This window comes from Nyctereutes procyonoides, unplaced genomic scaffold, assembly GCF_905146905.1.
Source record: "Nyctereutes procyonoides isolate TBG_1078 unplaced genomic scaffold, NYPRO_anot_genome, whole genome shotgun sequence".
NCBI lineage: Eukaryota > Metazoa > Chordata > Mammalia > Carnivora > Canidae > Nyctereutes > Nyctereutes procyonoides.
Window position 1 is genome coordinate 38,920,016 of NW_026575048.1, and position 27,408 is coordinate 38,947,423.

The following is a 27,408-nucleotide window of genomic DNA, read 5'->3' on the forward strand; positions in this document are numbered from 1 at the left end:
AGTCCTCAGTTTGGACTTGTGACTTGCTCATCAATAAATAGGAAAGTCCTGTAATCTGGGTAGATGGGAAGCCAGGCATGTACCAGCACCGAGCCACATTGGATTAAAACATCAAAAGTGTCTCCAAGGAATGACTGTTGTGGGGTTTGTATTGGAGCAGTCCCCTAGTCACGGGATCCTTTGCACTCAGCTCACTGAGCCTGGCCTAAAGAGCTGGAAGACCTTAAAAGTATGGACTTTTTTTTTTATTTTTTTTTTTTTGAGGGGTGGAACAGCTCACTCTTTATTAATGGAAGGCCCTGGGTCACTTAGAGCTGGTGTACTTGGTGACAGCCTTGGTGCCCTCAGATATGGTGTGCTTGGCCAGCTACCCAGGCAACAGCAGACATACCGCTGTCTGGACCTCCCGGGATGTCATTGTGGTTCAGCCTGAGTACTGGGCCAGCCGGGCAGCCTTGCCAGCCAGCCATTCAGACACCTCGTTCACAAACGAGTTCATGATGCTCGTGGCCTTGGAAGAGATACCAGTGTCAGGGTGCACCTGCTTTAGCACCTTGTAATGAAACATTGAGTAGGTTTCCTTGCGCCGGCTAGGCTCTTTGGACTTATCGCCAGAACTATGGCCCCTTCAGCCCCTTCACCTGCCTCCCTGCAGCTCAGGACACTGGCTGTTTACCTTCAGAAGGACGGGCAGTGGCACTGCAGGAGGAGTGGGAGAGTTTAGCTCGGGAGTGTCACTTGGGTTTGCAGGGCCAAGTTGGGAGGCAGTGCTGCCTCAGTGGCTCTCCCAGGGGACTTGTTAACAAGCAACAAGCTCAGGGTGAAACTCCAAAGTTCTGGAGGTACTCCTCTGTCAGGAATACTGACAGGTACCCAGACCTCAGCGGTTTGAAGTAACTGGGAGAGATGACACAGCAGGTTAGAGAAAAGTCTGACTTTTTTTTTTTTTCTGAGATTTAATTAATTTATTTAGAGAGAGAGAGAGAGTGCACATGAGCAGGGGAAGAGGCAGAGACAGGGAGAGAGTCTCAAGCAGACTCCCCTCTGAGCACAGAACCCGATGCAGGGCGTGATCTCATGACCCTGAGATCCATGACCTGAGCTGAAATCAAGAGTCAAGATGCTCAGCCAACTAAGCTTCCCAGGTGCCCCAGAGAAAAGTCTGACTTTTAAAAAGCACTTGCTTAGAAATGTAGCATTACCACTTTCTCTAGTACGTGCATTTTGTCTATGTGGTTTGAGCCCCTTCCTTGTTCCATGGCTGCTGCGATAATATGCAGTATTCCTGTGGCTGTTTTAAAAGAGCTAGCTTTCATAGGAAGAATGGTGAATAAATCACAAAACTGTAGAGCATGCACGCTACCCAAGTAACCTGCAGCCATTTACACCAATTAAGAAAACAAATATTCCCCTTCCTCCCCAGCCCTATCCCCATAATTGCTTTGGTGAACCTCTTCCTAGTTTATACAGTGGGAGGTGGGGAAAAAGGAATTAACAAAGGAAAACATGAGTAGCAGGCTCAGAATTTCTCACTGCTTAGGGCACTCATGGTGACTGGTGCAGAGTAGACATGTGACATTCTCTGGGCAAGTGTGAACAGTCTGAGCTCGGACATCTAGAGCTTTAACCACCTAGCTGGGATCTGTACTGTGTAATTTAGGTCATCCTAGGGTTAGTAATGGGATTTTAAGGATTAGAAGAAGGACCATTTACCTAGAAATAACAAGCCCAGAAAGAAGGTGAGCTTATAGTGCCATGCACCCTGGTTTTGGGTGACATTGACAGCTCCTAACAGATAGACAGGTGGTGTCTGCACTCCTAACCCCTGCCACCCTCTGCCCCATTTCAGATTGAGGACTCTACTGCAGCTGAAGTGGCAGCGCTCGCTATGTGACCCGGGTGAGGCTGTGGGCCTGCTGGCTGCCCAGAGCATTGGAGAGCCCTCCACACAGATGACCCTGAACACCTTCCACTTTGCTGGCAGAGGCGAGATGAATGTCACCCTGGGCATTCCAAGGTGTGGGGCTACAGGGGTGCATAGGGTGGGGTCTGTCCTAAGCCCACTCCTGGGAGAAGTCATTTAATTGAGAGTAAGTGAGACAGAGAAATAGTGGGAGGGAAGGAAGTGGGCATCTCATCAAAAATGGAGATTAGGGTTGGACTTTCTGGAACCCAACTGGTTTCTGTGGCTCAGTCAGTGCCTAGGCCTCTTAGAATCTCTGTTTATCCCTTTGCCAATTCCTCTGTTACCTGGGATGTTTATGAAGTTGCACTCCTGGGGTCAGAACTCAGGAACAGATATGGTTAACAAGCCCCATGCACCCTGGTTACCTAACTCCAGGGGCACCATTCACCTAGAATGTGACCCACAGTGGCCCTTCAGGTAAGTGTGTGCATCTACAGGATCATGGCCACTGGGCAAAAAGAAAGAGTGGAGACCCACCTGCATTCAGTACCTGGCCCTGCCACTTTCTGGCAGAGAGACTTGGATTCCTCAGCTTCCCTAACCTCAGGATCCTCGACCTGTAGAAGGGAGGAGGCCAGGGCCCACCATGCACTTGGGCTCTGTGGGCTGACAGAGCTCACAGGCAAGGCTAGGAGCATGATGGTGCCTGCACCCACTAGGAGCACAGCAGATGCTTTACCCATCCCCATATCTCTCATGTATTCCGTTAGCTCTTAGTAAGCATCCAGTGTATGCAAGGCTGAGGTGATAGGAAACAAGAATACTAGTCTGTCCTTGAGGAAAGAGCCCATGCTCCCCTGGAGAAAACTGACATGAGGATCCCTTCCTGTCATGCAAGGGGCCAGAGCTGGGACTTACTGATCCAGCGTATTTCCTTGCAAGATCCCAAGGCTTCTCAGATCCTAGAAGAGCTCTGACATCGTGATAAGAAAGACCTCACACAAATAGGGAATCTGGGTATCTCTTATGATGTGTCCTTGTTCTGTGACAGGTTGAGGGAGATTCTCATGGTGGCCAGTGCCAATATCAAGACACCCATGATGAGCGTGCCCGTGTTCAACACCAAGAAAGCCCTGAAGAGAGTGAAAAGTCTGAAGAAGCAACTCACCAGAGTATGCTTAGGGGAGGTAATTGTCTGTTGGGCCTGGCTGCGCCCTGGGTGGAGGCATTTTCCTGCATCTCCCATCTGTGAAGAACAGAATTTGCTGACTGTTCAGACTCTGGGTTCAGACTCCCACAGATGAGGGAAAAGCTTTCTCTGCCAGGTGCTAAGCAGGGATGAACCAGTAAGCTTTAAAAGTAATCATCAGTTCTGCATCATTATCGAGTTCCTTAAAAATGCTTCCTGCAGTAGCTTACTGGTGCTGCTGGAGTCTGCTGCCTGCAGCCTTACCATCCTCTGGAGGTGACCTGCTAGCTGTGGGTCCCTGTCCCCTAAGGATTCACACTGGCAGAGCTCAGTGGGTTTTCTTTGGGGTTTTGGCCTGTGGCCCCTGCTCCTACCCCCTTAAACCCTTGGATTTCCCAAAACCCACTTGGCATGTGCAGTCCTCTGGAACTCAGGCAAGTTGGGTTCTCTCTGTCCACCTGGTTCAAGGTGTTGGAGAAAATTGACGTCCAAGAGTCCTTCCGTATTGGAGAAAAACAGGACAAGTTTCAGGTGTACCAGTTGCGGTTTCAGTTCCTGCCACATGCATATTACCAGCAGGAGAAGTGCCTGAGACCTGAGGACATCCTGCACTTCATGGAAACAAGGTGAGGACTTGGGTACATTTCTTGTTTAGTTTTGTCATGGGCCTTGAGTGTCCAGGCCGCAGGCCTCCTAGAGATTCAGTGCATTTGTCTAAATGGGTCCTTCAAAGGAAAGATCTGGGAAAACAGCAGGCCCTGTAGCCTAATTTGGACACCTCATTCCTAATCTGGCTTGTGGGTGTGACTACATTAACCATACACCATTCTCAAACTTTGCTTCTCTCTGGCTGAGGAATCTTGTCTTCTCGGCTGTGGAGGCTCTAAGATGCAGAAGTATGTGTGCCGGAAGGAGGATGGAGCTCTGTCACAGTGGTGCTACTATGAGGGCAGGCCAGCACGTGGTGATTTTTAACAAGATGTTCCAGGCTGCATTATGTGGTTACTAATACATTTATATTCTGTTTGAGTCCAATGGCATGCTGCTTTTAAACCCCTGTTCTGTAGCTGGGGTTCCCTGCAGCTTCTTACAGAGAAATTCTGGTTCCCTTCTGGTAGGGAGAATGAACATCCTTCTCTCTCAAGTGTAAGTTACTGCTGGGTATTTAAAAAGTACAGGCTGGGATCCCTGGGTGGCTCAGCAGTTTCTCACCTGCCTTTGGCCCAGGGCGCGATCCTGGAGTCCCAGGATTGAGTCCCGCGTCAGGCTCCTGGCATGGAGCCTGCTTCTCCCTCTGCCTGTATCTCTGCCTCTCTCTCTCTATGTCTATCATAAATAAATAAAAATAAATCTTTAAAAAAAATAAAATAAATAAAAAGTACAGGCCACGTGCTGAGTGAGTGAGTACACAGGAGTAGGGTGGTGGGCATACCAGTGCTGGGGTATGCCAGGAAGAGCCAGTGAAACTTCTGACTGACCAGCTGACCCTAGATCATGCCACAGAAACTCAAATGGCTGCAGGGCCCTGCAGATAACAGGCCAGTGAATCAAGTAAGGAGACCCCCAACAGGCTGGAGAGTGCAGAATCTGCCTTGGGACAGGAATGTGGGTCAAGGTGGCCAAATGTTCTGATTCAAAAAAAAAAAAAGAAAGCTTCTCCTCCCATTTTTTTTTCTTCTGTTTTTGGCTATTTGGTTGCTTGATTTTGCCTTTATGAGTAAGAAGTTTCCTAATTTTTAAATACCAGCAACTAATTCATATATCTTCAGAAACTTGGTAACGCCCAAATAGATCTTGTCTGTCAGCAGGAGCCTGTTACACCAACCACTGCCTTTAATCTAGACTAGCTCTCAGGCCTTCTCTGAGCCTCACTGAAATGGAGAACCAATGGGGCAGAGTAGAGGCAGAGCCCGCTGGTTCAGTCATCCCCCCAACCTTCACTGAGTGATACCCGTTCAAAGTTGAGTCATGGATGCAGTGTGGCCAGAAAAGTCACCTGCTCTGCCATTGGCCCTCTTTTTCTCTCTCACCTGAATATGTGAGCTGGCTTCAGGCCAGCCCTCCTCCAAACATGTGGCGTTCAGGATGGTGGGTACTATGGTGGGAGAGCGTGGTTGTGAACCCATCCCCTTGGAAAGGGACCACCTCCTGGCAGGTCCAGTCCCCAGTTTGTGTGAGCCCGGGTGAATTTGTTGCTGGCTGGGCCTTGGGGAACACATGCATTGCCATCTGACTAGGTGGAGATGGTTCCTTTTACCAGGCAGATCCAGTGTTCTTGTGATGCTGGGCCATGTCACAAGAGACATGCCTCCAGCCTGCTGGCTCATTAATTAATGTGGAGGAACATAACTCCCAAGAGCACTGCATATTTGTGCTGGCCAGGCAACCTTTTTTTGAGAAATGGGAGTTAGGATCACATGGCCTCCTGAGAATTACCAAGAGCAGGCTTAGGTGCATGGTCTGCCCCGTTTCTAGTCACCTTGGGCTTTCACCTGCCAAGCAGGTAGGTCAGCATGAGGCATGTGCTAGGCTGTCCTGAGAGGTCTTTTTACTTACATTATCTCAGGGAATTGAAAAATCCATCACCTGTTAAAAATTTTTTCTTGATGAGGGAAAGGCCTGGCTTCTCAGACGTGAAGTACTTTTTCAGCTCCTAGTTTGTGTTTTGCTTATGTACTTGGAAAGCTGTGAGAAACAAAGCCATGTGCGGTGGCTCTTGGTGGAGCTGCTCTGCGACTCAAGCAGATTGGGCCAAAAATGAGAGAAGGAGTAATGTGTGAACTGGGCTGTGGTTTGGGCTATCCTTGACAGGCTCGGGCAGCACAGCAGCCACATGAAGGCCTCTTACAGACCATAGGGAAATGTCAATGTGCTCCCTAAGAATGACAGTACACCTCCTACTACGCCGCCCCACACCTTTTCTCCCTTCCTGCCCCTCACCTCCTCCCCTGCCTTTTCTCTTCTCCCCTGCCCTTTCTCTCTCCTCCTCTTTCTTCTCCCAGCTATTGGATCTTGAGACTATTTTGACAATAGATTGGAGAAGGAAAGAAAACACAGAGGCACTTCTCTAGATAGAGGTGTATAAGCCTTGAAGGTTCTGTAAATATTTGTACTGAAATCTGTCACTTTGGATGTTAGTTTAAATCATCTGGAAGGTGGTTTGGGATGGTGAAGTAGAAAGAGCACTAAGCTAGGAGTCAAGTGCTAAGCTCTGGCCTCCCGTCCCCAGACATGAAACAACCAAGCTGGCAGTGTGCAATTACAGCTTCTTTGAATCCGACTTCGCAAGCAGCAGGTGGCGGAGCTGTTGCCAAGGCACTCTTGGAAACACCCAAGGGTCATAGTCTATTTGCAACTATTTATGTGGAATGGGAAGTTTCCCTGTAGCCTATCCCTCCTGTTCCTTTCCGTTGCCACATTCTGATAAATAGCAAAACCTCACAGAGCAGCCATTGTGGGCCTTCAGTTCCCTTGTTCTTGGCAAAACCACAGAAGGGCAAACTGCGCCCGCCCTCGGGAGGACTCTGGCACACTAGTCACATGTCAGCCACTCAGCAGTCAGGGTTCATTCTGCTTTCTCACCTCTCATGTTCTCCAGCAATCTTGTTCACTAAAAGAGGCAGGCCAGGCAGATGGGATTCCCAGCAAGGAGAGATTAGGGAAGGTCTCCTTGGGAAATTCCACCTGCACACAAATGCAGGGTTGGGTGCAGCTCCAACAGGTAGAGGAGCTGGGGAGATTGCTGGCAGAGCAAATGGCTTGGGCAAGAGCTCAGAGGATGCACCAGGGCAGGTAGGAGCAGATGAGTATTTGGGGGTGGGGCCAGTTGTGGAGGGCTGCAGGGAGGAGCCTTGGAGAGGTGACACTGGCCAGCCCCAAAGCTACTAGCCTAGAGAGTCGAGTCAGAGCAGCAGCCCCAAAGTAGCTGGGGGGCAGAGAGGCAGCAGGCCTATGGCTTCCACATCCCCATCCATCCCATTTCCTCTCCTCACTATGTGATAGGCTTGAGTCAGGGTGGGAACGTCCCATTGTACAGATGAGATTGAGGCCTTCCTCTCCAGTTTTGGCTGAAAGCAGATTTGAACCCGAGCCTGGCCTTCCAGAAACGTCTCGTTCACCCCCTCTTTTCAGTTTGTATCTTCTCAAGTCAAGGCTGGCCTTCCTTCATGTGGCCCTTGTCCCCATCCTCAATGCTTGGTGACCAGGTTCTTCCCTGGATTGGTGGCTGAGGAGACTTTTTGCAGAAACCTCAGCAAACCATGCACAACTTTAAAAAATTAAAAAAAAATAAAAACAAGGAGAGTGAACAGTAGTCTTTTGCTGTTAATAAGCAAAATAATAAATATTTGACCTGCCTGCTTAAATTAAGACTGCACTCCTGTATTTTCCTCCTTGCTTTGCTCCCAGGGCACATGATACACACATCATAGGCACTGAGACAGCACAGGATGGCTGGCTGGCTGAGGAACTGATACTTAATATAATTAAAAGCAATCCATTTTGGCATGCTGTTCTGGCCTGAAGAAGAAGACAGGCAAGAGATTCTGTGAAAAAAGAAGCAGGGGGCAGAGGGCAGGGTGAGGCCTTAAAGGAGCTTAAAAATAGGAAAGTCAGAAGAAAGGTGAGGGGCCAGGAAAGGCCCCCTAGGCTCTGATGCAAGTTGGTTCTTTTAAATTGGTTTGGTTCTAACCTGTCAACATGATTTATGGCCACAAAGTAAGTCATCATTGCCCTTCAAAACTCTGATGAACTCTTGCACATCTTAGTTCTTCCATCAAATTGTCGGGGCTCCTGCCCCAGGGAGACCGGAGTTGTCAGGCCCAAGCCGTGCTACTTTCTAGAGATGCTGCGAGGGCAGGCGGGGGAACAGTTCTAGTCCTGGACCAGACTCCCTTCTCCTGCTATAGAGTCTGTGGTCCTCATCAGACATCAGCCACAGTTGTGCTAGCAACTTTGCTTACGGACCACCCACTTTGCCAGGCCTTGTGACAATTATTGGGCAGGGGTTCATTTCTAAGCCTTAAAACATGACTGCCTAGTACATATCCATACCTACATCTTACAGATGAGGGAGTTAAAGCTCAGGAGACTCTCATGCCAAAAGCCATACACTTGAGGAGTGGCAGGACATAGGTTCAGACCAGGCCTGCTGGGCTGTGAAGCAAGTGTGCTCTGTGACATGCTCTGTGCCTTTCAGAAACAGCAAGAGGGTGAGGGAAGTGAGCTGAGAGGAGACGCTGTATCTATCTCATGTGTAAATCCCTGACACTGCCCTAGATGGCTGTGAGTCCCCTGGACAAAACATCCTAGAGAGTAGAGATGCTGGTCCTGAATGGGGCTGTGTGGTTTTCTTCTCACTTTAGGTTCTTTAAAATTCTGATGGAATCCCTCAGAAAGAAGAATAATAAAGCTTCAGCTTTCAGAAGTGTTAACACTCGGAGAGCTACCCAGCGGGATCTAGACAACTCTGGGGAGTCGGAGAGGAATCGGGTGAGTCCCCCAGGAGACAGCACAGGGGAGAGTCCCAGGGCTGGGAAGCCTATAGGGTGGCTACTTAGGGCCTTAGTCTTCTGTCCTAGGAAGGCTCTGAGATTATTTTCAGCACACCTCAAGCCCCTTCATGGTTTTGGCCCCTCTTTCCTTGTACCTTATCATTTATCTGCCATGCTGACAGAGCCACAGTGGGGTTGCTAGATAACAGGTCTGACTGGCCTTGGGTGAGGGCCCAGGGTCATCCATCTGCTCTCAAGGACCACTCTGTAAGTGATTTTTATGCTGAGAATAGGCTCAAAGTATTGGTACCCACTGGGCTTTCTAATTCTTTTTCTGGTTTCATGTTGCTCTGCCTTTGACTTCCCTGGGCTGGGTGAAGTGAGGCCATAGAGTACTGGCAGGAACTAAGAGAGGCATTTGGAAGCAGGAAATTTAGGCTATAGGAGTAAAAATGGAAGGAGCCGGGGAGAAGCCATTGGAGGCAAAATAGTCCAGGAATGATGATACTTCACCTGCCAGGAGACGCAGGGGCAGTGTGGGAGCAGGTTGCCTAGTGTCATCTGAGCCAGCACTGGCTTGTAGGGCTACATAGCAATAGTTTAGCAAGTGCCAATGCAGACAGCCTGGGGGGGGGGGTGGCTGGGAGGGCTGTAGTGAGGACTTGGTACTGCCTCTACTTTGCTCTAGGGCCTCAGCTATGTCAGCTCCTGTCTCTGAGCCTTTCTCTTCACCCCTAAAATGACAGACTTTCCCAGGCCAGAGAGAATACTAGATCTTTGGCCCAGGAGATCTACCAGTTGGCTAATTAAACACAGATGGGCATGGATGGTCTTTGAAAGGCTATTCAGTCTATCCTTAAGGCACCTGGAAGAAGTCTACAAGAAATTAGGAGCCAAAGCTAGAAGGTGTAAATATTTGGTTTTTAATATAGTAGTACCACCAAGCCAGTCCTCTCTCTTCATCTCCACCTACAACAAAAATATTTGGAACAATATTTTATACCATTTTTTAAATGATTTGGAAAGCCTTGTCACTTTTTTTTAGTGTTTTTTAAAGCAGGATTTTACGAGTGATACATATGAAAATGAAGCTTGAAGAGAAGGAAGCAGGGAGTTCAGGGCTGGCTCAGAGCATGGACTTGAATGTATGGTTTGGCTAGGAGGATGGGTAGGGAGATGGGTGGTTAGGAGGGTGGCAGGTAGAAGTAAAATGAATGGATGGATGGTATAATAAATGGAGGCAGGCAGATAGGTTACTGATTGGATGAAAAGGAGGATGGATGGGTAGAGAGATGGATTCACCAAGCACTGGGTATTAGAACCAGTCTTCTTCCTCATCCTCAAATCACAGGGAGAACGGGAAGGCGATGAGGAAGAGGAGGGGCCCATTGTGGACGCTGAAGCTGAGGAGGGAGACGCTGATGCCTCTGATGCCAAACGCAAGGAGAAGCAAGAAGAGGAGGTGAGGGGACTGGCCAGGGTCAAGGGGCTGTGGTCACATCCCTCTGTCACACCTACAGGAAACTTGCTTGTCACATAAGCCACACCTTTATTATCCTGCTGGAACCCATTAGGAACCTTGAAGCAAATCTGGCCTGCCCAGCACACTTCTCAGTGGGGAAGATAAAGCTCACAGGGCAGGAATTGGGCAGGGGCCATCCCCGGGCTGCCCTTTGGCTCTATAATGAATCACATTCAGGGACCTAGAGCCTTTTCAAGGACGTGAAGTCAAGCTGCCTCTTATTTTTACAATGAAAGTAAGTCACATGGGGGCGGTGGGTGGATCAGTCAGGTAAGCTTCTGACTCTTGGTTTTGGCTCAGGTCATGATCTCATGGTTGTGAGATTGAGCCCCATGCCACACTCAGTGGGGATCTGCTAGAGATTCTCTCTCTCCCTCTGCCTGCTTGCTCTGTCTCTCAAATCTTAAAAAAAAAAAAAAAAAAAGCCAATCTCATGACTGCTGCTAGGACAGAGGGCAATTTAGAGGAAATTGACAGGCAAAAGGGCGCTCGTGGAAAGTGGAAGGGTGTTGGGAGTTGGAACTGAGGGGCCAGCATTCGTAGGGGAGGGGCTGCCAAGACAGAAGGCGGCCCCGGGAGTTGCAGCTTGGCTGGGGCCAGTCACGTAAGGCCCCTGTTGGGCTCCTTGCTCAGTGGGGAGCCTGCTTCTCCCTCTGCCCCTTCCCCTGTTCGTGTGCACATGCTTGCTTGCTCTTTCTTTCTCTCTCTCTCTTTCTCTCAAATTTTTTAAAAAACACAGATAAGGTGTCTGCGGGGTGCTTGTTATGCAGACTAAGTCCAGACACATGTGGGGATTCAGGTGACACAGACTGTACTTCTTCCCCTGCCAGGTCGATTATGAGAGCGAGGAGGAGGTTGAGGAGGAGAACGAGGATGAGGACATGCAGGAGGAAGAGCACATCTCTGGGAACAGTGCTCACAAGGCCCAGGAGCAGGATGAAGAGGTGGGCTCTGGCCCTGAGGACTTGCCACCTGCCGCCCCCCTCACACAGCCCCGGAAATCCACCCAGAACAGGGAGCCCCAGGGGGCTGAAGCCAAGGAGCGCCGGGTCCAGGCCGTGCGCGAGTCCCACCCATTCATTGAGGACTACCAGTACGACACTGAGGAGAGCCTGTGGTGCCAGGTCAGTGCCATACCACCCCAGCAGAGCCTCCTGCAAGGGGCCTGCTGCTGAGCTCCCCCAGTGCTGGCCACTGGGGCCTGCTGGGCCTATGGTGGTGGGTTGCAGTTTCTCATAGTCCCACATCCCTTAAAGAATCTGGTGACAGCTGTGGACCCTCTGCCCATTTCCTTGCCGTACACATGTGACTCAAACCCCTAGTGGGCCAGTTCTTTCTGACTCTTCCAGAACAGTGTGTATATGTGAGTCTGATTGGCCAGGCCCTGTGGATACTTTTAAACCTCTCACCTCGTTTCGTTTTCAGTACCCCAGAGTTGTTGTGGAGGCCAGCGGGAGTGTGCTGGTTCCTCACACCCATGGCCTCTGGTCACCAACTTCAGAGTTGCAGTCACCACCTTTGGGGTTCCCTTAAAGGCGGGCCAGTTAGGATGCCTGCACAGCTACACACAGACTGATGTTTTTGTTCTTTGTTTTGATCAAGTCCAGTGGTTCCCAAAGGGCAATGTGGATAAGAGTCATTGAGCAGGTTACACATATGAAATGACCAATGTGACACTTTGTGGTGATTGAAAGGCTATTGAGGGCACTGTTGAGTAGATAGGATTTTCACCAGCACCTGTGAAGGTGTCACTCCACTATTTGCACCTTCATCTGGGTGACTGGAGATGGCTGCTCTGTGTGCAGTCTGTTAGCCATCCAGTGTTCATGTGTACACACCCAACTACACAGCCAGCCTGCCCCTGCAGGGCCTCCTGCCCCCAGCCAAGCAAGCTTGTTTGCTAAGCAAGCTTTGAAGGCATTGCCTGGGGAACCATTGGAGTTGGGGGGACAGGGCTCTGCCTCCCTCTTGGGGCTACAGGGTGGCCCCCGCCCCAGGCACAAATCTCCCTCCTCTTGCAGGTGACAGTGAAGCTCCCTCTGATGAAGATTAACTTTGACATGACCTCTCTGGTAATGTCCTTGGCCCAGAGTGCTGTCGTCTATGCAACTAAGGGCATCACGAGATGCCTCCTGAATGAAACCACCAACAAGAAGAATGAGAAGGAGCTTGTCTTAAACACAGAAGGAATCAACCTGCCAGAGCTGTTCAAATACGCTGAGGTACATGTCCCATCTCCAGGTTGTCTGCTGGCTGAGAATGAGGTCCTTACTGGCTCAGGGCCTTGCAGCCATCCCTGAGCCTTCTTCTTGGGGATCCATCCACATGCACATTAGCCTAGTTATGACTTGAGGTAAATAAACCAGCTTAATTTTATCTATCCCAGGGTTTCTCAAACTAATTTGGCTATATTTTTTTTTTCCTTAAAATTAAAACCTCCCCAAAGTAGATCTGTAAGAAACAGTTGCTGAGTTACTGGCTTGGGAGCTGCTCATTTCATCTGGTAAAGGAGACCCTGGGAGCAGAAGTGGCCCAGACCAGCCACCCAGTGTGCTCTGTCCCACCTGCTCCAGCAGCATGTCTGTCCATCCATCTAAGCTATTTCTTCATTCTCCCACATTGTGTCTCTCAGAATCTTCTGAGATGCTCTCAGCACCCAGGCATTGGTGTTTCCCCAGAGAATACTGAAGTGCTAGGATCCCTATAGTTCACTCTCCTAGGTCTGCACCCCGCTGACAAAGTTCTCCCTTCCTGGAACATTTCTCCTCCCATAGCAGCTGCCTTAAAAAGGTCCTTGCTGCCCTGGAGCCTTTCACTGATACCTCCCTGAGGATAGAGCAGGGTGGGCTTATACCTCCTAAGACTCAGCCCCTGGCAGGGTGAACTCTGTCAGGCTCGTGGGGTTTGTTTAAACAAGCCCAGGGTCTCCACCATGTCCTGTGGGGATGACCTGCCATAGTGACCTGCCACCTCGGGGGCCCCAGAATAGGTGAACTGGAGCTTCAGGCCTCTGATGAGACCCGGCTTTCCCCCACGGAGCTCCCCAATTGCTGCCCCATGTGTCCTGGAGAGGGATTTAAGTGTCTACTAGAGAACCTCCCTCACCTACCAAAGAAAGTCTCAATCCTAGGAAACAAGTCTGTTAAATAAATATTTTTCTTCCTGTTGACCTGAAGCAGGTACCAAGTTATCTCTGGGCTCTGCTAGTGACAACAAGACAGACCTTGGGGCCTGGCTACCTGTAGCTCTGCCTACGCTGTCCCCTTTGCTAATCCTGGGCCACCTCACCACGTCATCATCAGCTGTGCTTGACTGCCAGACAAGGAGCTCAGCCAGGGTGGATCATGCCAAAGGAAGGGAGCAGAAGGCCAGGCCCTCCCACTCAGCCCTTCCTTCCTCCCTTAGGTTCTGGACTTGAGCCGCCTCTATTCCAATGACATCCATGCCATGGCCAGCACGTATGGCATTGAGGCTGCACTGCGGGTGATCGAGAAGGAAATCAGAGATGTGTTTGCCGTGTATGGTAAGAGGAGCTATGGAGACCTCTCAGAAGATGCCTGCGTGGTGGGCCAGCCCTGTGGGGAACCAGAATGTTGGTACAGTGAGCATGTGGCCTGTGGGACACCATGAGAGCAACCTGGGAGGACAGGTTTTCAGTCCCATTAACTGAGGGCCCTCCTGACTTTTGTTTTCTCATCTAGCCTCTGAAGAAGCTCCTGTCTGATGTGGCCCCAGCCTGCCTTCACGGTTTTGGCTCCCAAGTGAAACCATGCCATTAGGTTCTCATGTCTCACAAGTCTAGAGTTTGTTTCCTGGGCTAGTGGATAGAAATGGAGAGTGGGCTGTGCTGATGGTGGCCAGGGATGGGGGTGGGAGAGGGCTGCGCAGCCCAGGTTGGGGACTAAGTAGCCAAGCGAGCAGGTGACTGAGCTGGACATGGAGCCTGAAGGTCTGACCTCTGAGCCTCTGCCCTGGCTTGAGTCAGGTGACGCTGTCCCAACTGTCTCCTTGTCATTACATAATCCTTCCCAATGTTACTGCCCGTGTGACAGGCATTGCGGTGGATCCCCGCCATCTCTCCCTGGTTGCCGACTATATGTGCTTCGAGGGCGTTTACAAGCCGTTGAATCGCTTTGGGATCCGATCAAACTCCTCCCCTCTGCAGCAGATGACATTTGAGACCAGCTTCCAGTTTCTGAAGCAGGCCACCATGATGGGTCAGTGCCCCTGGCTTCCCTCTCCTAAGTTTGCTCTGGGCAAACAGGTTCATCCCTTGGGCACCTTCCACACTCCTTCCACACAAATAAAATCCTGGAATCTCACGGAGGAAGAGCAAGCAGTAGATGGGAAAGCCACCTCTACCTTTTGAAGGAAAGGGAGGAAGGCCTTGCTCACTTTCTGCAAGCAGTGCTACCTCACAAAACCTCATTGGCCCCAGGACACAGGACCTCCTGCTGGCCTCTGAGATGCCCCATCTTCCCAGCCTCTGTTGAGCCCCTGACATCACCCTAACTTCTCCCTCCCCAATTTAACAAGGGCTCTTGTGTCTCCCAGGATCGCATGATGAACTGAGGTCCCCTTCTGCCTGCCTCGTGGTCGGGAAGGTCGTCAAGGGCGGGACAGGCCTATTCGAGCTCAAGCAGCCACTGAGATAGTGGCTACCGTGTACCATCCGCCCAGCCTGGAGGATAACCCGGAGGACCTGGGGGAGGGCTGGGCCTGCCTGTCACATGAGAGGCCTGGGAGAACAGAGTCCCAGGTGGTTCAGAGTGGCTGTGCTAGGCACAGCAGTGATGTTGGGGGTTCAAAAAGCAGCTGGCCCCTGGGCTAGACCAGCTTCACCTGGAAAGTGACAGCATTCCTTGCCCTTCCCCGTCTCAGGATCTGAGCAGGGTTTACTGAGTCCCCTGAGTTCCTCTGAGGTGGCCCGCCCTTCCCCTTTGTGACCTTCTGAAGCAAGGAGGTGAGGTCCTGTTGCTGTGAGCAACCAGTGGCTACAAGCAGGATCCCTGGGGGCTCTCGAGTGGGAACCTGGAGCCTGTCGCCCCATGGCCTACTTCTCCCAGCTACGCCAGTTCCTAGGGGCAGAGTTCCCATAGAGTCTCCACCCAAGTCTTTTTGCCTGCTGAGCCCACACCTCTACCCACCCAACTTCTGTACCCGGGGTGGGGCCCCAGCAGCTCAGCCCCACACTTAGAACCCTGAGTCACCAGCTGGACTGTTTGAACAAAGTTCCTGGCTTATCATCCCTGGCTCTTCTCTCAGCCCCGTGTTGAGGCCCACAACCCTCTCTGTGGGCCCTGCTTCATCTGGGCAGTCCAGCCTCCCTTGACCTCTGGCACCACAGCAGGGGACCCTGGCATGAACAGAAAATCAGAGGACTTGTACAAAGGCTTTGTAAAACTAGAGGCTGTTTCTATTTTTGTCTAATGTTATTCCAGCTCAGGCTGAGTAATAAACATCACTGGAACTAGCTATTTGGAGGGAAAAAAATTGAAGAGACTTGGGTTTTTTGTTTTTTTCCCTTGGTTTGTGGTTTTTGCGTTTGTGATTTGAGAGCCCAGGACTGTGATTTCTCAGCACAGTCACGTCTTGGGTCTCTTCTGTTCTTGTTAGAGGCTGTAGGGGAGAGCCCGGCCCCTGCAGCCTCTCCCTCCGACCCCAGCCAGCCCCTGCTGCATCCTTTTCCTGAGCCAGCTTCTGGCCCTGTGGCCAGGAGAGTAGAAGCCAGTGGGAAGGAGCCGTGTGTCGGGGGTGGTAAGGGAAGTGTTGCTTGGGGAAAATGACTATGCTGCTCCCTCCAGACACGTGACAGGTCCACCCTATGCCTCCTATGCCTACATGGGGGAAGCAGCAGGAACAGTTGACTAGGGCTCAGATACAGGGGAATATGCGCAGCTTCTGAGAGGCACAGGCAGAAGGGTCACAGTAGGATCTGTGCCACAGTTTAAGGCACACGTTCTTGGGGTAGTGGGCCAGTTCACTGCTTGGTCATTTCCACTCCTTACTAGAATTGTGGGAGACAGTTCCTCTGGAGATCACAAGGTAACCCCTGGACAAATGAACACGTGGTTGCCTGGCCCCCGTAGCTCGGCATCAGTGGGTACATTCCATGGCACCGCCCTACTCACACTGAAGGTACAAAGGTGAAGGAGCAGGCCCAGAATATGGATAATACATGTTGAAGTTAGACTCAACCTGTGTTGGGAGGTGAGATGACCTCAAGCCTCTTCTGCTCAATCCAGCTGTGTATTTCCCAGGCACCTCTGTTTTCCCATGTTTCTCTCCCAGGATACACCTGCTTTGTAAGCAGACATTCCAGAGCTTGCACATTGTGGTGAGCCGGGAATCCCCTGGCCCCCTTGATGGCATCATAGGCTCACTTCAGTTCTCTCTGTCAGGAGCTTTCCTGGGGGGCCTCTTGTGCTGTTTAAGATGTCATAGTCTTCAGAATATCCTGTGTATTGTAAATGCTCTGAGGGCAGTTTTGATTTTTTGGGAAGGACCACAAGTAGGTCCAAGCCAAATCTGATGAAGAGGACAGATCAAGGTGCATAATCATTTTTTAATCAAAGTAGAATGGGGGGGGAAAAAAGTAGAATGGAGAGTGATTGGTGGGGTTCACAAACTTCACAGAAACTGTGAATTCTTTCAGAACCCCAAGATGCTGGAGCAAGCCACTGTTCTTGGATGTCCTCCCCACCTTGCCCCTTCAAGTGTCACTGTCCTACCTACTTGCTTGCTGATAACTTCATTTCTTTTTTATTTTTTTTTGGGTTCTCATTAAGAAAAAAAAAAACCTACCAACATTCCTGCTAGTACCCCCCCCCCCTTGTGACCCTTTGACATTTTCTTTCTAAATCAAAAAGAAAGCTAAGGGAGGGATGAACCACTTTGTCCCATTCCCAGCCTGGATCGTAACTCTTCTTTCTCTCTACTGTCCTTGTACCCAAGTACATGTACACAAACCTAAGTAGGTTCCTCCTGGGCCTCCCTGGTCCTGTCAGGACTCTTTCGTTCCATGACTCTGCTAAACAGCTTCTGTGAAAGGTTGGCTCCTGCACATGTGACCCTCCCAGTTCTCTAGGCTCTGGGTGGTTTTGTTTTAATTTTGGTAAAATAGAATTTACCTTTTTAGCCATTTTTAAGTATGTAATTTAGTGGCATTGAGTAGTCACGCTCTTATGTAACCAACACCATCACCCATTCACAGAGCCCTTCATCTTGCAAAACTGAAAACCTGTCGCCGTCAAACGCTGATTCCCCATTCCTCTGGTGACCACTTAACCCCTGGCAGCTGCCACCATCCTACTTACTGTCTCTGTGTTTGACTTCTGCCTTAGAAGAGTGAAATGATACAATATCTGCTCTTTTGTGATTGGCTTATTTTACTTAACGTAATGTCAGTGTTCATCCGTGTTGTAGTAGCATGTGTCAGAATTCCCTGCCTTTGTGTATGTTTTATTTATCCATTCATCTGTCAATGAACACTTGGGTTGCTTCTACCCTTTGGCTCTTGCGAATAATGCTGCTATGAGCATGAATGTACAAATCTCTTCTTCGAGTCCCTGCTTCCAGTTTTTTTGGGTTTATACCCAGAAGTGGAATTGTTGGATCATGTGGCAGTTGTATTTCTAACGTTTTGAGAAGCTGCTCTACTATTTTCCACAGCAGCTGTACCATTTTACATTCCTACCAACAGCGCACAAGAGTTCTGATTTCTCCACACCCTTGCCAGTATTTGTCAATTCCTTATCTGTTACATACAGCAGCCATTGTGATTTGACTTAGGTATTATTTTAATCAGATATAGGGACCCTTAGCTGGTCTGTACCTACACAGACTTAGGAACCACTTAAGTATCTGTTACTTGCCAATCTTAAAACTTTTGAGTTTATAATTGAACTGGGGGCTGACAGAGTCTTGAAAATGCTCCTGAATTAGGAAAAACTGGTTACATGACAGTTGTCCTGCCGACTTCTGGGTGGATAGGGCAGGTGCCACCTGTGCAAGGCCGTCCACTTCAAGTGATAGGAAAGCTGGGTCTTCCACAGGTCTCTCTCTTGCCTCATTTACATGGGACTCTTCAATCACAGCCACCAAAGGAAAGTAGCTACCGTTAAAACTTGTTAAATTCCTACACCGTCAAGCCCCCCCATTCTACCATTGTCCACTTAGAGGTTCTCAGTTCTGCACATTGGGTCCACCGGGCAAGCTTTTTAAACTGATTCCAGGGCACTCTCCCAGAGATTCTAATTTAATGAGCCCAGGGTGTGGCCTGCACATTGGAGGATTTCCAGGAGGGTCTAATGTGCAGCAGATTGAGAACAACTGACTTAGAATAAGCCCTAAATTGTGCAAGTCACAGTCTGTCACCTTCTATCCATGTGATGACTTCTCAGGGAGTGAGTCATTGGCACCCAGTTTCCCAACCAAGATCTTAAGATCTAATCTCTGCCCTCAAAAAGTAGGAGTGTGGGCAGCCCGGGTGGCTCAGCGGTTTAGCACCGCCTTCAGCCCAGGGCCTGATCCTGGAAGACCTGGGATCAAGTCCCACATCAGGTTCCCTGCATGGAACCTGTCCCTCTGCCTGTGTCTCTGCCTCTGTGTGTGTGTGTGTGTGTGTCTCATGAATAAATAAATAAAATCTTAAAAAAAATAAAAATAAGTGCGTGTAGGTGTGCTCTAGGGCCACAGAAGATGTCTGCAACAACAGAGTGGCGATCAAAGAACACCTCAATCTGCTCTACCTGGGGTTCGGCACAGAAAGATGTGCTGCTTCCACCATATCTAGGAGGCTGCTTGTTCAATGTAGAAGTTCCTGCCAGCAGCGCACCTGCAGGGGCGGGCAGAGGAGACCTTTGACCAGCAAGCATTTCCTAGAAGAAACTCCCTGAGAAGTCGCCATGTGAGAAGTGAAACCTTTTGGTGAGGACTGCTCTCAGCAGCGCAGTCCCCACCCCATGAGCAGTAATCAGGGTGTCCATTCAGCCCAGAACTCCTTACAGCTCAGGTTTGTCTGCAGGCCCAGGGAAAGGCCAGAACCCCGTTACAGTGCACTAGGCTGAGCTCCTCAGCTCATGTTGGTTGTTCAGGTGATGCCCCTCAAACAACTCTAGGAACCAAGGGATTGGGACTCAAGGGCCTGCATGAAAGGACACATAAGTATCCTGACTGTGCCCCTCCTCCCTTGGCCTGCACCCACCTGACCTTGCTGCCCACAACACTAGGCCCTCCCCTCATAGAGCTCACAGCCTAGAGCCCCAACACCCAAGCCAACAGGAGCAGCCTTATTGTGACCTGGCCAAAGGCTAAGGAACCCATTGGGTGGCATGTGAACATGCACCCCTACACACGCTACCCTGCCAGTTCGGGTAGGGCCAAGGCCTGCCCAGCTACTATGGCGGGACTCGGGAGATGGCAGAGTGAGGAGGAAAGTGAAGAGTGCAGGGAAAGAATCAGGAGTCTAGTCGTCACTACCCCACCCCCTCTCATGTGCCCTCTCGCACCCCTCACCCCCTGAATATAGGAGGGGCTACTGCATGGGTCAAGCATAGTGCTGCTTGTCGTAGGTCTTTCCTTGCAAGTTGTGGTCAGCCTTATTCAGATCCACTGGCCCTGTTTTATGGACTGGCTGCCCAGCTTTGTTGTCTAAGGGCTCACTTCAGCTCTGGGGCTGTGGCCTCATAGGTGACAGTATCAGACACCACAGGCCTCAGCTGGACCACAGTAAAAATGCTCCCTAACCCATGATTCTTGCCTAGAAACATGAACCTGAAAGTTCTACATACATTCAACCAGGCCGACCTCAAGAATGTGGCTGAGCAGTGTGACTGCACTTGCAGTGAGAAACCGAGCTCCGAAATCAGACTACTACTCCTCAAATCACAAGTCCTTAAACTGACAGTGTAAACCTGAGAGGTTACTAGGCTTCCCTGCACCTCAGTTTCCCTATCTGTAAAATGGGATTAAATTAATGTTCGTAAAATCCTATAGAGCTATAAATGTTTGCCTATATACCAAGTGGGTCTCAACTGGAGACAGTTTGCCCCTTGGACATTTGACAATGTCTGGAGACATATTTGTCGAAATGGAAGTGGAGGATGCAACTGTCATTTAGTGCGTAGTGGCTGGGATGCTACCAGACAGCCTACAACATACAGGACAGCCCCCTGTGATAAAGAATTATCTGGGCCCAAATATCAGTGGTAGCGAAGTTGAGAAATACTGCCACAAACACCTGTATGGAGGGGTTGATGTTTCTTTAACAAAAGGGAATCATTTAAATTTTAGTCATTCTGATAGGTAATTAATGACATCTCATTGCTACTTTAATTTGCAATTCTCTATTAACAATTCTGAGCTGCTTTTCACATTTGTTGGTTATTCTAATCTGCACTTTTAAGAATTGTCGACTTGTATCCTTTGCCCATTTTTCTATTGGTTTATTTCTATTGACCTTCACCGTCGATTCTAAAGAACTCTTATGTATTATAGAGATAACTTTTTGTCATCTGCATGAAATATTCCCTCCCCCCAAATTAAATGAATGAGATAATACAGGCCAAGAGTCTAGTGCAGAGCCCACAGTGTGGTTAAGGGGGTTAGCTGCAGGCTGCGTTGGGCCATGCTCACCTCTAGATGTTAGTTGGGGGAGCTGGAGCATCTTCTGAGGTACATAGATTGAAAAAGGGAATGGGACACCTGGGTGACTCTGGTTGGAGTCTGCCTTTGGCTCAGGTCGTGACCCTGGGGTCCTGGCATCGAGTCCTACATCAGGCTCCCTACAGGGAGCCTATGTCTATGCCTCTCTTTAATGAATAAATAAATAAAATATTTTAAAAAAAGAAAAAGAGAAAGGGACTGACAAGCACATTACACCTGTGACAGTCGCCACAGTGCTAGAGGGACCGTGGTCACTGAAGAAAGCAAAAGCCAGGAGCAGAGCACAGAGCCCTGTGCTCCTGCATAGCATCTCAGCTCCTTTGCAGGCACAGACTTCACCCACTCCTTTACGTGCTTCATTCACCAAAGCCCCTGACAGCCCCATGAGAGTGCAGTTAGCTCCTTTCATGGTAACTCGTCCATGGATGCAGCCAACAAGCAGAGGAACAAGGATTTGAAGCTGCACTCCTGGCCCCAGAGTCTGGGGTCCAACCTCCTCGCTGTGCCCACCCCCTCTGCTTGGATCTTGAGGAAGGGCTTTTCACATCAGACGCTGCCTATGTGGGGTATGGCAGGTAGACGTGACAGCACCAAATGCCACCCTAGGCCAAGGGGTGCTTCTCAGGTTTGCCTCCAGGAGGTACAGATGCAACTGCTGGGAGCAGGGGATCCTAGATGGGGAGCTGGCAACTCACAAGAGATGAAACTAGAACAAATAAATGACAAGCAGCCACCTTAAAGGACTAAGAACCCCAATTGATGGCCCAAAGAAAAATGGAGGTAAATTTTGAAGAGGTTGAGTTGTGGTGAGGGCCTGGCCTGTCATGCTTTACCACGAAGACTCTCAGAACTGGCTGACTCCAGACTGGTAGCACTTACGAAGGACTTCTGTGATATTACCTCCTATAATCCCTCAGTCCTGTGATGCACGTCCCATTGGCCCCATTTCACGGTTGAAGAAATAGATTTGGAGGATTCGAAAGCAGTGCCCTAGAGTCAGATCAAATCCCAGTGAAGATTCCCCGGGACTGGTGTCCCTCTTAGAGCTGCCCCTTTGTACCGTGTGCTTCCTGGCATTTTCATCCAGTTCTGCTGTCAGGTCTCACATTCCACTGATCAAGCAGGTTAGCGATCCTCTTGAAAATAGCAACAGGGAATATAAGGGAAGGGAGAAGAAATGTGTGGGAAATATCAGAAAGGGAGACAGAACATAAAGACTCCTAACTCTGGGAAACGAACTAGGGGTGGTGGAAGGGGAGGAGGGCGGGGGGTGGGGGTGAATGGGTGACGGGCACTGAGGGGGACACTTGACGGGATGAGCACTGGGTGTTATTCTGTATGTTGGTAAATTGAACACCAATAAAAAAAAAATTTATTTAAAAAAAAAGAAAATAGCAACAGGGGCCCTGAGGAATGAGAGCCGGGTCAGGGAGGGGTGGGAAGGTCCACAGCAGTCTGGTGGAAAAGCCCCATGGCAGGGAGACTGCAGGGTTCACCATGGTCACAGGTGGCACACAAGGATGTTGGAGCATTCAAAGGGGAGATTTGACCACTTGACCATGGAAGGGCCAAGGGCTGGCTGCTCCCAGTGTGCGCAGGACTTCGGCCCCCACTCACAGGACTTTGGCCCCACTCACTCGCTTCCGGCCGGCTTTCCAGCCCTGCCTCTGCAGGCCTGGCCTGGGTGAGCGCCTTGGGGGCGGGCTCTCTGGGCTGCCTGTCCCACCCACCAGCTGCTCCAGCGGTGTCCTGCTGCCCGGGGCCCACCCGACCCCAGGGGAGGGCTGTCCCGGCTTTGCACGGTGCCCTGCCCTCTCACAGAGCCTGGAGGGCCGCCCTGGCCGCCTGGCCTGGAACATGGTGTTTTCCCTCTGCTGCCATCTGACTCACTCTGACTCCTCCACATCCGGTCACACCACAGGCCTGGGGCCCGTGGCAGCCAACAGCCATCTGGTCAGCCCAGCCCAGCCCAGCTTCTGCGCTCTAATATGAAATGTGGGACCAGGAAGGAAGGAAACCAGAAAGGGAGGGAGGAAGACAGGGAAACGCGTGGGAGGGATGGAGGGATTCGCGTGTCTACGGTTCTCAAAATGAGCAGCTTTCTCTCCTCCATTTTCTAGAGCGGTGGTTCTCAAAGTGAGGTCCCAGAGCAGCAGTATCAGTGTGCCCAAGCCCTTGCAGAGATTCAGATTCTCGGGTCCCACCCTAGACTTCCTGAATCTGAAACTCGGGCTGGGCCCACCTCTGTCTCAACGAACCCACCGAGGCTTCTCCGTCCTGCTCCAGTTTGAGAACGGAGAACCACTGCCCTGGAACTGTCACCAGGGAGTGTCTTTACCTCTGCTGTCCTCTTTTTGGCTCTCTCAGCCCCAGGGCTCTTCTGGCCTTATTGAAATGGCCCCAGAGGCCCCTCTGTCTTCCCCAACATTGCCCCTGCAGAGCTCTGTTTGACCCACCAGGAGAGGAGCCTGGAGGGCAGCCTGGACAGGGAGTGACCATCTACAGCAGGCAGTGACAACTTCGTGGCTCTCACATTCCTGTGTTCTTTGGGACCTCCTGGTTTGATAGATGAAAGAAAGGGAGACTCAGAGGGGTTAATGGCTCATTTCCCTCCAGAGCTTCCAGACTCCTTAGGGGGCAAGATCTCTTCTGTGCTTTCGAGATAGTTAAATAACAAGGCAGAGAGCCACTGTGCCTGGCTGTGTGGCTCGAGGCTCCTCCTCCCCGCACAGCAGGCCTAACTAGGACACCCAGTGGGGGTGCCATGAGGGGGCTGGGGTTGTCTGGTGGGGCTTGGCATCTTCCTACCTGCTGGTGTGCAGCATTTTCTCTGGACCCCAACAAAGCCTCGCCAGCACCTCCCACACATATAAAGTCCTTAATGTGAAAAATTCTTCTGGATCCAGCTGTCCCACTTCTGGGTACTACACAAAAGAATTCGAAGAGTTATTTGCACATCCGTGTGCATTAGCAGCGTTCTTCACAATGCCCAAAAGGTGAAAACAACCCAACATCCATCAGTGGGTGAATGGATAAAAATGGGGTACATACATACAATGAATATTATTCAGCCATATAAAGGAATAACATTTCAATAATACTATCACATGGATGAACACTGAAGCATCGTGCTAGGTGAGATAAGCCAGACACACAAGTTCTCTGAGTCTTCAGATTCATAGAAACAGAAAGTAGAATGGTAGCTTCCAGGGCCTGGGAGGGAGGGAGAATGCAGAGTTAGTATCCAATGGGAGCAGTTTCAGTTTAGCAAGATGCAAAAGTCCTGGAGATGGATGGTGGCAATGGTTGCATGACAATGTGAATGTACGTAATGTCGTGTACTTACAAATGGCTAAAACGATAAGCTTTATGTTATGTATATTTTACCATAATAAAAATTGCAATCTGTTCATGATCCCTCCTCAAAAAACAAAAACAAAACTCATCCTCTAACTATTGGGACCATTTCCAGGGAAATGGTGGCATACAGACCATGCTGCAAACATCCTCCACAGCCACATGCCTCCACTTGTCCACTGTGGCATAAGAGAGAAAGCCCCAGACATTGGGTTTCATTTCCTGGGCTCCTACTCTCTGGCCCTGTGACCTTCCGCAAGCAGCTCAGCTGATGTCAGACCTGCAGTCTCCCCGTTTATTAAAAGATTAAAACTATCTCAGATTCTTGTGAGGGCCAAGGAGGAAATAATCTGAAAACTTCTGTGCACATAACATGTGTTCAATCAATGGTAGTTAACTTATGGCATTTCCTCAGCCTGAAAAATTCTCCCTACCTTCTCCCTAGACAGTTCATCCCTCGGAGCCTAATCAGGTCAAATCTCACCTCTTCAGTGAAGCCTGTGGGAATCTGCAGCATCCTTCTCCAATACAGCTTCTCCTCCCCACCTGAATTCAACCTGAACGCCTCTCAAAGCCAGTTGGTACTTTGCCACGATATCTTTCCCTCTGGCCTGGTCACCAGCACAGCAAAGCCCCAGCAATGCACATTGGACACATGGCATGAGTAAGAAACAAGACTTTGCCATTTAACTCTCGGAAATTTGGGGGTTGCTTTCTTCCTCAGTGTCCTCTGGTTCTGGACCATTCAAATGTGGTTTTCTGAGCACAGCCTCTGCATCCCTGGGACATTTATTAGAGATGCACATTTGGGCCCCACCCCTGACCTGACAAAACCAGATCCTCCATTTTCTTCTGAGGTGACCTGTGTTACCTCAGCTCAATGCTGAGTAGGGTTTCTCTACCATAGAGGTTCTCAGTGGCCATTATTTCCCCTTCACCCCTCCAAGGCTTCTACAGAACACTCTGCTAGTCAACTTTCATGACCCCTCAAGAGCAATTTTTCCCTTCTTTCTTACTAAAAATCCAGGTTTTGTAGGAGATTGCAATGTGCTCAGGTTAAAATATTCAGGTTCCCAGAATTCCTTGCAGCTGAGGGTAGTCACATGACCCAGGTCGATCTCAGGCTCAGAGGAAGTCCCCAGGCTACAGAGTCACTTGTCCAAGGTGAAAGGCCCAAGTGGAAAGTGCATCTGGCCTTGCTCTTCCTCTTGCTTCCTGCCTGTTACTTGAACATGGTGGTGGATTATGACAAAGTAGCCCCAGTGATTCACGCTTCCCTATATTCACACCGTCAGGTAGTCCCCTGCTACATTGAATCTGGGCTGCCTGGTGCCTCGCTTTGACCAATAGAATGTGATTGAAGTGAGGTTCAGGGACTTCTGCTCTGCTTGGAACCTGAGGTATGTCCAGGCTGAAAAATTGCCCTCTCTACTGGAGATCACATTCCTGTCAAAGCCAGCACCATCCTTCCAATCCACCATCCAGGACAGAGATGGGAGAGTCGCCTTACCTCTTCTTCTCATCTGCAACCAGGCCATTCCCCTCTAGTGGCCCATATCCACCCCAGGATTGATCTTTGGGGCACCCTGCTACTGATCTCTCACCTCCCCACCCCACCTGCCCCACACAAGCCTGAACACAGCTGTCAGGTCGATCTTTCTAAATGCAGATCTGAAAGTCATTCCCCAGTGCTGTTAGGGTAAGTCCCAAGGCCCTGACTTGGCCTACACATGTGTACGTGGTATGGCAGCTGCTTTACTCTCTAATCCCACCTCTCTCCACTTCCCTCTCTAAATACCACAGGTCCTGGGCCTCCCATGCTGCTCCCTGTTTCTGATGCAAGCTATGCCTGTTAACACCTCCATGCCTTTGCCCCAGCACTGACGAACTTCGTCCTTCATGTTAACTCAAAAGTCTTAGTCTGCTCAGGCTGCCATCATACAAAACTACAGACTGGACAGGGCACAGTTCTCACAGTTCTGGAGGCTGGAATCCAAGATCAAGATGCTGGCAAGGTGGGTTTCATTCTGAGGCTTCTTTTCTTGGCTTGTAGGTGGCTGCCATCTTACCACATGCTTACATGATGTGTGTGCCAGAGAGAGAGAGGGTGAGCTCTCTGGGATTAAGGACCCTCATCCTATTTGATCAGGGTCCCAACCTTATGACTGCATTTAACTGTGATTATTTCCTTAGAGGCCCCATTTCAAATACAGCCACATTGGAAATTAGGGCTTTAACATTTGAATTTGGTGTGCGGGGGGTGGGAGGGGGTGGACACACAAACATTTGGTCCATTATGTTTAACTAGGAGTGACTGCCTGGAGAGCTGTTGATAAGAATTCTCAAGTCCTGCCCAGACTCCTTCTCCTGCCCAGAAAAAAAATGCTATGCTTTATCAGTATGTCTGCCTTGGACTTAGAGAGATTGGGGTGGCTCACATACCAGATATTTTCTTCTTTTTCATGTTTTATGAGCTCATCTCTGCCAGCCTCTCTGTTGGCTCCAGCATGATTCTTGACACAGATTAGCCCCTTGACACGTTTTCAATGAATGAATCAACAAGTGAGTAATGGTCTCAAAGCACATTTCAGGTGGATGATTTCCCTGAAGCTTCACAGAACCTGTAAAGTAGGGCTGGTGGCTGGAAATCTTCAAGGCATTCACCCTTCTCTCTTGTCCCCTGGGCTGGAGATGCTACATTTGTCTTTCTGACTCTACACAGATGCCTGGACTATGTCTGTCAGGATCACAGGTGGCTCTTGCTGACACTGTCCTCTCAAGCCACGGAGACCTTTGCTCTTCCCACTGCCCTGCCACCCCTGCACCCCCACCCTCACCCCAGGGCTGCCTGGCTGTTGTCTCTTTGAGAAGCGGACTGGTTCTGTAGCCTCCAGGCCTGGTAGCAAGGGAGAGCCCAGCCTGCCTTCTGATAGGAGGTGCGAGGGGCTCATGTTTACTGGTGCCATGATGCAGGAAGCTTGAGAGCCTGCGTGGGTGTGTGTGTGATGGGGAGAGGTGCTGTGGTGAAAGGGGGAAAATATTCGAGCCTCAAGTGCTCCTGTTAAAATGCAGCTCATGAAAATATGAGGGTGTGGGACACCTGGGTGGCTCAGTGGTTAGGCGTCTGCCTTTGGCTCAGGGCATGATCCTGGGGTCCTGGGATGGAGTCCCAGATTGGGCTCCCTGCATGGAGCCTGCTTCTCTTTCTGCCTGTGTCTTTGCCTTCCTCTCTCAGTCTGTGTCACTCATGAATAAATAAATAAAATCTTAAAAAAAG

At 50.1% G+C, this 27,408-nt stretch overlaps 1 protein-coding gene and 1 long non-coding RNA gene across 2 annotated transcripts in view; both read left to right on the top strand.

The window, feature by feature from the left end:
- Positions 1 to 15,607, top strand: part of POLR1A (RNA polymerase I subunit A) — a 71,314-nt gene extending 55,707 nt beyond the window's left edge. Inside the window, exons 25-34 of the mRNA XM_055327253.1 lie at positions 1,850 to 2,017; positions 2,958 to 3,093; positions 3,564 to 3,721; positions 8,459 to 8,585; positions 9,939 to 10,049; positions 10,940 to 11,233; positions 12,131 to 12,331; positions 13,515 to 13,632; positions 14,162 to 14,326; positions 14,664 to 15,607. Of these exons, the coding sequence (XP_055183228.1) occupies positions 1,850 to 2,017; positions 2,958 to 3,093; positions 3,564 to 3,721; positions 8,459 to 8,585; positions 9,939 to 10,049; positions 10,940 to 11,233; positions 12,131 to 12,331; positions 13,515 to 13,632; positions 14,162 to 14,326; positions 14,664 to 14,764 (1,579 nt within the window). The 3' untranslated portion in view covers positions 14,765 to 15,607. The remainder of the gene's footprint in view (positions 1 to 1,849; positions 2,018 to 2,957; positions 3,094 to 3,563; positions 3,722 to 8,458; positions 8,586 to 9,938; positions 10,050 to 10,939; positions 11,234 to 12,130; positions 12,332 to 13,514; positions 13,633 to 14,161; positions 14,327 to 14,663) is intronic.
- A 9,000-nt stretch (positions 15,608 to 24,607) lies between these two features.
- LOC129510714 (uncharacterized) lies at positions 24,608 to 26,963 on the top strand. The gene is made up of 3 exons (XR_008664676.1): positions 24,608 to 24,795; positions 25,935 to 26,146; positions 26,854 to 26,963. It is a non-coding gene; the product is annotated as an uncharacterized LOC129510714 (long non-coding RNA).
- The last annotated feature ends 445 nt before the right edge of the window (positions 26,964 to 27,408 follow it).